Genomic DNA, 12,215 nt, shown 5'->3' on the forward strand with positions numbered 1-12,215 from the left:
CGTGCTCTGCTCCAGAGGGTTTGGAATGCCTGCATGCTGCTTGTCATTCTCAGAGCTTGAAACTGTTTAGAAGGCGTGACAGTGCATAAACTGAATCAGGTTTCTGGCCAAGGTAACCAGGCATGGAGACTCGGGGAACAGACAACTGTGCTCGCCTGGTCTTTAATGAGGGGAACAGGAACAGACATGAGCCATCGCAGAGGAGGGTTTAGCAGGATATAAGCTTTCAGCTATTGAAAGAAAGTGCTGAAGTTTTTCTTGGTTAATAAGGGGAGTTATTGGAAATGTTCTTTCATTTTTGGTGAGCTCTGTTCTGCCTCACAATTGGAACTGGGCGATGCATAGGGTGGAGATGGTGATGGGACCCATCCAGAGCAGGCTGGGGGTGGTTTTGATCCTGTTGCTTTTTGCAGGGGCAGGGGGCCCACAGGACCTGCCATGGATGGGGAGATGGAGTGTTGCAGCATCTCTCCATCTCCTGAGGACCTGCTGAGTGTTCCTGGTGCTCTGCTTGTTTTTTGTTGGGCTGAGGGAGCTCGGGTTTGGGGTCGGGAACACTCCTGGCTCATCAGGTTATCGGACCGGATTATCTCGGTCTCCACCTCAGCTGCCTCTCTCCCCTTCCTCTGCAGAACCGCCAGACTTTCAACAGCCTCACCTGCCTCAGCAGCACGGCCGAGGACGGCTCCCAGCGGCTGCCGGGCCCTCAGACATGGGCGGCAGCGCCCGAGGTGATGCCGGGCCGGACCCCGGCCTGCACCCCGGTCCCGGAGCCGGCCCGGGCCCGGCCCTGTGAGCACCGCGCCAGCAGGGACGACCTGTCCTGTGAGGAGGAGGAGGAGGGCACGGCCAAGGAGGAGCACAGGGCGGCATGGAGGAGCACCGAGAGCCTCTTCCAGCTGGATGGCGAGCTAGACATCGAGCAGATCGAGAACAACTGAGGAGGGAGCAGCTCTGCCCGCCCTGGGCTCTGTGGGCTGCCAGCAGGGCCAGGGAGGGCTCCTGGCTGGCGGCGAGTTTGTGGGATCCTGTCACTGCTCCCCTCCTGCCAGCTGGAGGGGACCAAGCAGCTTTGCCAAAATTTCATCAGGTATTTAGAGGAACTCGTGTGCATGCGTGTGTAAATCTTGAAATTCTTTGTAACTACTGTAGCCAGAGATCAGCCAGGCCGAGGAAAGTGCCTGTCTCACGGGGAAACCAGGCACAGGGATCGCCAAAAAACTCAGAATCCATGAGAAAATGGCTTTTGCCAGGATAGGGGTGGAGTGATGGAGCTGGCCATGCTCCCACAGATTCCACCTGTGCTAGTTCAGAAAGGAGAAACCACCACCCCTGGGGCTGGAGAAAGGGGGACAAAGCAGAATATTGAGATTTGCAAAGTGAGCACTGGCTGGTGGCACCGGGGTGGCCACGGTTCCTTTCCTCCGGCCACATCCCCTGTGGCCCCAGCACCCCCTCGCCCCCCATGTCCCTGGCAGTGCTGTGAGGAGGAAATCACAAGTGAAGTGTTTTGCTTAAATTTAATAATGGCAAGAGCTGGATTTTTACTCCTTTATTTTTAGTTTTCCTTTTCCTGATGAGGAATTAAACAGATCCCTGGCCCATGTGGGGCGGCATCCGCAGCAGCGCTTGCTGGGCGCTGAACGGGGATGCTCAAATGCCTTCCTTCCCTATTTTTTTCCTTCCAAGCCCCCCTCTCTCAACTCTTTTGGGAAAAAAACCCTACTCAGGCTCTGTGCCACCCTCATTTGGGTTCCCAACACCCTGTTTTGAGCAGGGCTGGGCTGTTTACCCATTTACCAGCAGCTGTGCCCACTTTGATACCCAGGGCATGGCTGCCACCATTTTTTTTGGCTTTACTGTGAAGGGCTGCCTGCCCGAGGCATGTTGTGGAGGGGTTACTTGACAAAGTCAGCTGGAAAAAGGCTGAAAATCCAGGTAGCAGCACTGAAAGCTTTTCCTCTTCCTGTGCCTTTTTAAAGCACAGGTAAAGTGGTGACCATTATGTTTGTACGATATGAATTTTCTTTGCTACAAATAAGCTGTCCAGTTGCTAACAGGTTTAGAAGGACACATATTTCTTTTTTCTCCCTCTGGTGTTTTTTTTTTTTGTTTTTGTTTTTTTTTTTTTTTTTTTTATTATTTGTTTGTTTGTTGAAAGCTCTAGGAAAGCTGTACAAATATCTTCCAGCATCTTCTGGATTCCTTCTGCTGGTTCCTTCAAGCTCAGGGGTCACTTCCTGAGCTTTGCAAACCTGAGAAAGGAAAAAAATCATTGATACCAAGAGCAGCTGAAGACAGGACATTTTTAATGGGGTTCAGCAGCCCCACTGGCAATGCCTTGAGGGTCCATAACTCAGAAAGGCAGAGAGCTGCTGGTACAGGTTTCATTCATCATTTCTGGTTATGTTAGTGCACTTTTTTCCACAGTGGTTTGGGATGTGTGTGGCATCTCCCACCACAGTGGAACCCATTGTTTGTTACCCCTGTCCTGGCACTGCTGAGGTTTTGCTGGTGGCTGTGGCTGTGCCCACTCCCTCCAGGCAAGCAGGACAAACCCCAGATATCCAGGGAGGGGATGACAGGGATGTCTTTTCATTTTGGAGAACCCTCCAGCTCTTTTAAAGTGTCACTTTATGCATCACTTAGAAAAAAATATATCCTGGGTTAATTTTTCTCCCTCCTGTTGTGGATGGTCCAGCCACGCCAGTGTTTTCCCGGGCTGCTGCCCCTCTGTCTGTGCCCCTGCAGTGGCACCCTCACAGCAAAGTTCTTGGCTTTGAGTCTTCCTGATGCTCCCTCCATCCCTCCCTCCCTCCCCACCACTGACAGGTCCTGGTCTGGGGGCACACAGCTCCTGCTGGCCACAGGCACCTCCTCAGCTGAGCAACAAAGGGCAAATCCACCCAAACCCACATCCAGCCACCACCTGGGCTCTCACCTGGGCATCCCCAGGGCTGGAATTCCTAAGGGCTTCTGTTTTCTTTCCAAGGGCTGCTCCTGGTGCCACGCTAATCCCCAGAGTGGGAAGGTGGCCAAGGGACCACGGCCCAGCTGTCCTGGACCTGGTGGCCGACGGGCCACGGCGCAGCTGTCCTGGACGTAGCCGTAGCATTCAGTTTACATTCAGCACAACCCGTTTGCCTTACTAAAAATGCTTCTCCAATGAGTCATGGCCTTAGACTGGGCACGTTGGCGTAGGCACAGACTACAGTTAGCGACAGTTTTGAGGCCACAGTGGTGTTCTGTTGGGTATTTCTTGTTGGGTTTGTATGATTTCATGTACTTATTCTCAGTTTAAGAAAGCCTTACTTTTTACTTTTTTTTTTCTCTCTCTCTCTCTGTAGAGGTAAAACATTTGTGGATTTATATATATATAAATATATATATATAAATAAAGTAATTAAAATATTAAATATAATATAGTATGTGCCTCAGATTCAGGGGACATCCTGTTGATTGTAAAGTCAGAAGTGGCGTTGCTCCCCTGGTGTCAGGAGATCTGTCCCCTAGGCAGTGGGAGAGCAGGGCATCCCCTGGGGGTCTTGCTCTTGGTTTGTAAAGGATTTCACCTATTAGATGTTTTGGGAGCCCCCCAAACCCCTGCCGGCTGCCAGAATGTGATACTAAAGTAATATGCAGACAAGGGATGCTATTCCTTGCTAGGTAGCTAAAATAGGTTCATTATTGTGAAGGGACTCAGTGGCTTGTCCAAGGTGTGACCCAGTCTGGGCAGCAGCTGTTTTGGGATGACACCAAAGCTGTGGCAGCAGCAATAAAGGTTCTTCATCCTGAAAAAAAAATAGGATTTTAACACAGAAAGTCTTAGCAGGCACACGGGAGTTTTGCTGTGTGTTTTGCAGATGTAGCTCTTTGAGCCTGTCCTATGAAAGAGTACATGAAAAAAAGAGAAACCAACGAAAAGAAGTGTTTGTAAAATAGATTGTAATTTTTCCACGTGCTAGCATAGCCTGTTTGGCCAATAAAATTGTGTTTCAAGTGCATTGTTTAAAGCTCCTGGCTGCCCAGGCAAACAGACTGACGTAGGATGTTCTAGGATTGTAGCAGTGCTTTGCGGCGTGTGTGGGTTCCGTGTTCGAGAAAGAAAAAGAAGAGGATGGCCAAATAAAAACAAAAAAATACACAAAACAAAACAAAACAAACCAGAAAGATGGGAAGAAGAATAAAAACAAAGCCTTCTGAAGCTATGACCTGTAGTAGCCAAGTCTCGCTGGCAATTGCACAAGCGCCGCGGGCCGAGCGTGTCCCGGGAGGGGCTGCCCAGGTGTGCCCTCCCCGGGCGGGCCAGGAGGCTGCTCCTGCCCCCTCCATGACTTGATTGCACTAGAGCAGCTCAATCTCAGGAAATTGCTTGTTACTTTTACTGTGTAAATAAAGCTTCCTGGTTCAATAAGCCGTGTCTGGCCTCTCCGTGCTGTCCTCGTGGCCGGGTGCGGCCGTGGGGTTGGGGACATGGGGACGTCACTGACCTTCAGGGTTGTGGCACTGGTTGGTGTTTGATGGGACTGGAGTTTGATGGAGACCCCTCCTCTCCTCTGCTGGCTGCAGCTCCTTGACATCTCCATAGATGCTGGGAAGGGATGTCCCAAAAAATGGGTGGGGGTCAGGAAAGCCTTCAACCAGGAGCCTCCCTTGGGGTGTCTGTGGAGGAAGGGTGTCCCAGCCATGGGGTGCACAAGAAAATGGACATTTTGTGAGATTCACATGCAGACAGACACTCTGCACTCTCCCCACGGCAGGGGGACATCTCCCGTACCTCCTCCCCAGGTTGATGAGAAAATGGACATTTTGTGAGATTCACATGCAGACAGATACTCTGCACCCTCCCCATGGTGAGGGGACATCTCCCATGCCTCCTCCCTCCCCAGGTTGCATGAGAAAATGGACATTTTGTGAGATTCACATGCAGACAGACACTCTGCACCCTCCCCATGGTGAGGGGACATCTCCCATGCCTCCCCCCCAGCCTGTCATTGAGCTGTAACACAGCCAAAGACACAAACAACAAAATGCAAACTGAAGTGCCAAGTAGCACCTCCTTCTTTGTGTTTGAGGACAAACATAATATCCTGCCTCTTAAAATCTAAACTCAAATCTAAACTCAGAGCCCACAGCAGGCCAAGGGCACATGGGGGTGTTAAAGAAGTTCTTGGGGAAACAGGGCAGTATCTCCCTGCAGCCTTTGCAACCCAAAAAGGAAAACGGCTGCACTTCCTCCAGCAGGCAGTGTAAAACTTTCATGACAGATGGCAGGATGTTTATCTGCCTAAACTTAATCAGATTGAAGTGATAGGCTTAGTATAATAGAACAAAAAAGGAAGAATTAGGGGTTAAAAAATTCTCAGTGATCCATCACAGCCTGAATGTTTGACCAGGGTTTCCAGCATCCTTCCATGTGTGTGGATGCTGACAGTGCCATACACTTTGGCTGAACCACTACCCAGAGGACAGAAGATGCAAAAACAGACCCAAAAAATTGCACTAAGGTCATTTTCCCAGATGTAGTTTATTTTATTAGAACTTAATTCCCAGCCCCCTTTCCCCTGCTGTCCCCAAGGGGTGCTATGCAGCTCCAGGGCCAGCTGGTAGCTCTGAAAAACAAGTGTTCCAACACTCCAGAAACAGGCAGCATCATTTTGGTGTCCTTCAGTGAGTGGGGTCATCTTCAGCTGTTGGGACTGCTGGAAACAGAGCTGGAATTATCCTTTACCTCCTGCTTGCAGATGCAGAGAGCAGCGGCTGAATGCAGTGGCCAGCACATGGATATATATTAAATATATGTAACACAAACATAATTACATGATTTCCATGGTCCCCTGGAGATCTGGGGCAGGTTGAAGCCCAAATACTCTATCCCAAAGCCCAAGAGTGTACAGAACTGCTGATATGTTGATTAAAAGTGGACTTCTGCCTCTACAAGGTGACCCTTGCAAACACTACCACATGTCAGTGAGGGTGGGCAGAGGACTTGATGGAATAACCTCTAATATTTTAATTTTTTGACCCATCTTGAGGCCCTTCCATGCTCTTGCCAGGTGCAGCATGGCCAGGTGTTCCCACACATGCTGCAACAGCTGCACTGCAAAACTGACAGGGGGAGAAACCAAAATCCCAGGGGAAGGGCTGCAGTGCCTGGAGGCAGGGAGCAGCTCCTTTTAGAAATCCTTATTTTGATTAAGAAAAAAAGGCAAATCTCATGCCTGTCCTGGCAGCAGGAGGGGGCTGAGCTGGAGCTGAGCTGCAGCAGCAGATTCTCAGCAGGCCTGTGGGGCAGGATCAGGCTCAGGGGATGTTCAATGAGAATCCTGGAATCCCTCAATGGTTTGGGCTGGAAGGGACTTTAAAGCTCATCCTACTCCACCCCTGCCATGGGCAGAGACACCTTCCACTGTCCCAGGCTGCTCCCAGCCCCATCCAACCTGGCCTTGGGCACTGCCAGGAATGAAGCAGCCACAGCTTCTCTGGGCAAACTGCGCCAGGGTCTCCCCACCCTCACAGGGAGCAATTTCTTCCCAATATCCAATCTAAACCTGCCCTTTTGAAGCTGTTCCCCCTTGTTGTATCACTACATGCCCTTGTGAAAAGTCCATTTTCAGCTGGAGCTGTGTCCGACTCAGCTCTGACAGCTCAGGGACTGCACATCCAGGATTTTAATGGGGAGAGGCAGGAAACCCACACCCCCTCCCACACAGGCTGCTCACAAACCCCCCCCTGCAGAGGGAAGGCAGACACCATCAGTCCCATGGCCTTTTCCAGATTTTCCAGGCAGGGAAAAGCATTTCAGGTCCTGTAAACACCTCTGCCAGTGCTGACCCAACTGAACACAATGACAAACTAGGCCAGATCCAAAGGACAGGGTTTATTCCTGACAGGATGGGGCAGATATTCCCTAATGTGTTATTGATTCCTGTGCCCCCTCCTGGGGCTGCTCCAGACAGGCTGGTCCCGGCAGAACCACAGCTCCTGCATTGCCAAGGCACGTGGGGCTGTCCCCTCCACAGGGCTTTTGTGCCACCTGAGGCACACACAGGAGCTTGGTGGCCTCCATCAGCCCCCAAGGACATCCCCCATCCCACACAGGGGCCCCAAAAGGCACAGGACATGGGGGTTAAACAGGTAAATCCATTCAGGAGGGGGTGCCCAGGCCCCCTGTTTCCCACCTCCCCAATGTGAGCAAAGATCAAAAGGGGGGACAGCCCCCAGCATCACCCAGAGGAGGCTGAGGCCCCTCACAGGCACCAAGGGCAGGGCATTCAAGACTTGCCAGAGGACAGCAGGCTTGGTGTTCCCTTGGGTGGGAGGTCAGGAGATCATTTTAGTACCATTATGTGAAATATTTCAGAAGGTGGGTGCCCACCACCCTGGACAAGGCTGGGCTGGGTTCATTCAGGTGAGATGGAGGTGGGAGAGGATGAAGTGGATCCATGGAGGGGCTGCATGTGAGGGCTCCTGCTGGGATTTACATCTCCTGCAGGATGATGTCCACAGCCTCAGCCAGGTTGTTCACGTAGGCATCAGGCTTCACCTCGGGGTGGTTTTCATCGGAAGGCCTGGAAGGAGACAGAGGGGCACAGCTGAGCAAGGGCAGGATCCCAAAGAGCCCCCATGGCCCTGGTGATCCTGCTGCCCACAGAGCCCAGGCAGAGCCAATGGAGCACCCCTGAGGTTCACAGAATTCATAGAATTTCTGGGTTGGAAGAGACCTTCAAGATCATCGAGTCCAGCCCACCCCCAACACCCCAACTCAACCCTGGCCCCCAGTGCCACATCCAGGCTCTGTTAAACACACCCAGGGATGGGGACTGCACCACCTCCCCGGGCAGCCATTCCACAACTTTATCACTCTATTTCCTGCTATCCAACCTGTATTTCCCTTGAGGCTGTGTGCTCTGGCTGTGTCAGTGCTGCTGCAGACAGAGCCCAGCCCCAGCTGAGCACAGGCACCTTTCAGGAGCTGCAGAGTGATGGGGGCAGCCCTGAGTCTCCTTTTCTTCAGGCTGAGCCCCCCCAGCTCCCTCAGGGGTTCCTCACAGGGTTTTTGTTCCCAGACCTGTGCCCTCACCAGTGCCAGGGACAGGGGCACAATGACCTCCCTGCTCCTCTGGCCACACCATTCCTGACTCACATTCCTCCCTCTTCTGTTTGTTTTTCCCCTTTCTCTCTCCCACACCCAGGTCTTTCCCACATGCCCAGGTGGATCCAATGTCCTTTGTGCAAATGAGCTCGGCAAAACTTTGCAAAACCTCAATGGGAAGAGAATTTCCAATTAGTTAATTAACTAATCCAAGTGAATGCACTGCATTTTACAAGGCACTTCTTCATCCAGGCAATAGCAGCACCAGGCAGGGATTGCTGTAAGGACACCTCACTGCAAGCCTGGGACCCTACAAAATTACAAATAATTATTCTCCTATGGCTTTTATCCAGAAATAGGCAGAGAAAAGAACTATTCCCTTTCAACCTAGAGACACAGAAAGTCTTCCTGAAAAGGAAGGTTCTGCCAGGGTTTAATTTTGCAGGACCACCATCTCCTGCAAACCCAGCAATGCTGGTTTGAAATACCGCCAGAAGAAGGCTCATTCTCACCCTCCACCAAGTCAGCACCCCAAAGCAGAGTGACTTGAAGCCATTTTTTGCCAATACTTAATTAGCAGCGCTGGCCTAACAAGGCACAGCTGCACAATCCCATTTTGCTGATTTAGCAGCACTGCTGCTGGGGAGGGGGCAGATGTGGGAGGCAGAAATTTTCCAAACCTCGTGGTCCTGTTATGGCTCTTGGGCTGAGAAACCCAACAGCTGCTGAAGGGGAAACATATGTACTTTATACACTTAATGACCTTCCTTTGGGAGAGAGATGGGAGCCCAAATGTCCACCTCCCACCTCTCCTGCTCCCTGGGAAGGGCAAACCTTTATTTAGCACAGCCTCTCCGTGGGGAAGATGTATTTCCCACCGGATGCAGGGGAGGCACAGAGATGATTATTATTATTATTAATGATGTGCAGGATTTGGTGAGCACTTGTCTGTACAAGCACCAAATCACTTCTTCTGTCCCAGCACTGAAGCTCCCCAGGGCTGTTTCCTTCCTGCTCTTTTCTCAGCAGTGCTCCTCAGCCCGTGAGCTCCTCACAAAGGCATGGCCTCTTTTGGAAGCCCACACTGTGTGCTTGAGGCTCTGCTTGCTGCAAAGCTGGGCTATGAACCAGAAAAAATGAAATATTTTTGTATTTTCAGCGATATTCACCTTTCCTTGTGTCACCTGCAAAGCCATGCCCAGCACCAGGCTCCAGGAAACAAACTCTGCATCTTATTTAAAGGGTGGATGCACATAATATTCTTCAAATATCCCAATTCCATCTTGTTACAGGGCTAGGGAGCAATGAGAATAATTATTACGATGTTTTTTAGGTTTTTCTCAACTGAAAAGGCATTTGCTGATGGAGAAAAGCCTTCACACATAAAGCAAGTAAAAATCCAGTGTGTATCCATCCCTTCAGTGGTAATTACTGCTCACTCCTGATTTAACCAAGTGGCTTTGATGAACACAAAAATAACTTTGGGCATACTGTAAAATATCAATTTCTTGTCACTAATCCCTAATTTGAGCGGAGAACTAAATAAAGCAACGAACAAAACTTCTCTTTGCATTTTACACCCTGAAAAATGTTCCTTTCCTAGATTACACATTAGGAGAAAATTCTAAGAACTGCCTGAAATGAATGCTTCTATGAGAAATTTTCAATTACACAGCACTCTTTGATCTATTAAAAGGATTTTGTGATTAATATCTGTGCTGACTACACAGAAATCCATCTGTAACTCAGCTGCTAAATGCCAGTCATCAAGGAAAAGTCGTGTACACACTTAATGGGTGCTGTGAAAAGGGGGTGTGTGTATGTATATATAAATATGTATAGAAAGATATATTTATATATTTTTATATATAAATATATTTATATATATATATATTATATATATTATATATATTATATAATATATAATATATATTATATATATTATATATAAAAATATATATATATTTATTATAGAAACATATATTTATATATATTTAAAATATATTTATATTAATATATATAATATAGAATATATATAAATACATATAATATATTTATTTATATATATAAATATAAATATATATAACATATATATTAAAAATTATATTTTTTTTACCCATTTGCCCAAATACCACGGGATCACATCACACTCCTGGCTCCACTGAAGTCAACAATAAAACACAATAAATAAAGTTGTCAGAACTCTGCAGGAAAGCAGAGAGCTGGATTAAACACACTTCCCTGCTCTGCTGCCTTTTCCTAGGGCTGTGCGTGGGGCTTTTGTCCCTGTCAGTGCCACCACAATCCCTGCTTCACGGGGCCCCTTCCTTTGTCTCACAGGCATTTTGTGGCTCACAAAACCAGCCAAGGGATGGGTTTGCTCCCCCCTCTGGCTCAGGGCTGCTCTTGAAGCATCCGAAGAAAAGGAACTGCAAGCAACAAGCCCCTCAACTCTAATGCCAAGAAACAAAGCTCCAAATGCAGCAAAACAACTCAGGAGCCCAAGTCTGGGTGCCAGAAGAGAGGCAAAAGAGAGAGCTGTGCCATAAAACCTCTGGGCAAACCCAAATGCAGGATGAGCCCTTATTCTGCTGTCCAGAGGGAGCAGAGACCATGTCTCTACACCAGCCTCTTCTCTGGGGAATTTGGGCTTTTCCTAAGAGAAACACCAGCCACAGGGAGTTTTAAGATGCCCTGAGGTGAAGCAGAGCCCTGGAGCTCTGCCCTGATATCCTGGGCATTGCTTTGATGGGTGGACAAGGGCACTGGGTGCAGGTGGAAGCTTGAGCCAAGAGCAGATTTTGGTCTCATGGGTCCAGCTCAGCTTCTCTCTCAGTGACAACAACCCCATGGAACTGCAGGTCACAGAACTGACAGTGAAGGTTACCTTTTAATACTTTCTTCTTTCATATTCCAGAAATAAATAATAATAATAATAATAAAATCTAAAAATGTCTTTAATTTGCTAGGTCAGTTGAAGAAGTTAGCATTGAGCTAACTTTAGGACAGACTCCTTCCGATATTTTTTCTCATATGGGGCTCTGGTTACAGAGAGGAGCATAAATCAAAATGACAGAAAATTATATACTGCAGCTGAACATGGAGCTGTCAGCACTGCTGGCCAGTGCACAAACTTGCTTGTGAAAAATCAACTACAGCCTTGGGAAACACTCTCTTCCATAAAGCAGGACTCTTTTGTCCACAGAGTGGCTGAGCACCAGGGCCTGGAAGTGCACAGCATTTCCCAGCCCAAACTGGCCATGGCACTGTGAATGTGATACTTGTGCACTGCCTTTGGTGCCCACCTTGCTGGCAGGGAATGGAGTGGGTTAGCACAGGATGCCTCTGAAAGCCAGGCTGGTCCTTCCTGGTCCTTATGGGCACACAGGGTGATGTTGGGAGAAGAAAAGCCACCCAAAAGGACCAGTGCATAGAGCACATGAACAATATGAGCCATTTTTAACATGATGCAGCTCAGACAGTGGTCCTGTGTCCATCAAATGCTCCTCAGGAGATGCCTGAACATCCTCCTCTCCCAGGGGTTATTTACCACTGTCAGGGCTGCAGCAGCTCTGGGGCCCCTGTGCCCTGAGCCAGACCCTCAGCCCACACTAAACCGGTTAGTTCAGATCAGTGCTGCACCTGGAGACATCAGGGAGCAGCAGAAAATTGGCTCTGCAGTTTTAACTCTTCACCTGGGAAGAGAAGCTCCAGTTATCAGGGAAAGAGAAGCTCCAGTTATCAGCTCTAGTATCAGAGCTGCTGCCTGCCAGAAAGTGATGGCTTCCTCCTGCTGAGGCATGAAACCAAACTGTACAGGGCTGGTTTAAAAAATCAGCTTCTGCAAAAAGAAGAAGGTTCACTTACTGTGTGGGTCAGATTTGCACTGCTTGGACTGGGTTCCCTGCCTAGACTCAGCATCAGGAATGGTCTTGAGTTGTCCCAACTTCTGGGCAATTTTCTGGGATGGTTCACCCAGCTGCAGCTGAGCGTCTCTGAGGGATTAAGGGATCTATGCTGGCTTGCCTGGTCATCTCAGGAACTACTTGGAGTCTTTGAAACAAATGCAGAGGAAAGATGACCCCAAACCCCAGATTTTGAGTTAATTCTTTTGTTTCCC

The 12,215-nt window shown here is 49.1% G+C and overlaps 2 protein-coding genes across 3 annotated transcripts in view; one reads left to right on the forward strand and one right to left on the reverse strand.

The window, feature by feature from the left end:
* Window positions 1–4,414, forward strand: part of FAM53B (family with sequence similarity 53 member B) — a 45,080-nt gene extending 40,666 nt beyond the window's left edge. For both annotated transcript variants that reach the window (XM_063163029.1, XM_063163030.1), the window contains one exon: window positions 633–4,414. In XM_063163029.1, the coding sequence (XP_063019099.1) occupies window positions 633–941 (309 nt within the window). In that variant the 3' untranslated portion in view covers window positions 942–4,414. The remainder of the gene's footprint in view (window positions 1–632) is intronic.
* Window positions 4,415–6,860: 2,446 nt separating this feature from the next.
* The window catches only part of LHPP (phospholysine phosphohistidine inorganic pyrophosphate phosphatase), a 76,909-nt gene continuing 71,554 nt past the window's right edge, over window positions 6,861–12,215 (reverse strand). Inside the window, exon 7 of the mRNA XM_063163031.1 lies at window positions 6,861–7,571. Within this exon, the coding sequence (XP_063019101.1) occupies window positions 7,481–7,571 (91 nt within the window). The 3' untranslated portion in view covers window positions 6,861–7,480. The remainder of the gene's footprint in view (window positions 7,572–12,215) is intronic.

The sequence above is a fragment of the Melospiza melodia genome, chromosome 9 (assembly GCF_035770615.1).
Source record: "Melospiza melodia melodia isolate bMelMel2 chromosome 9, bMelMel2.pri, whole genome shotgun sequence".
NCBI lineage: Eukaryota > Metazoa > Chordata > Aves > Passeriformes > Passerellidae > Melospiza > Melospiza melodia.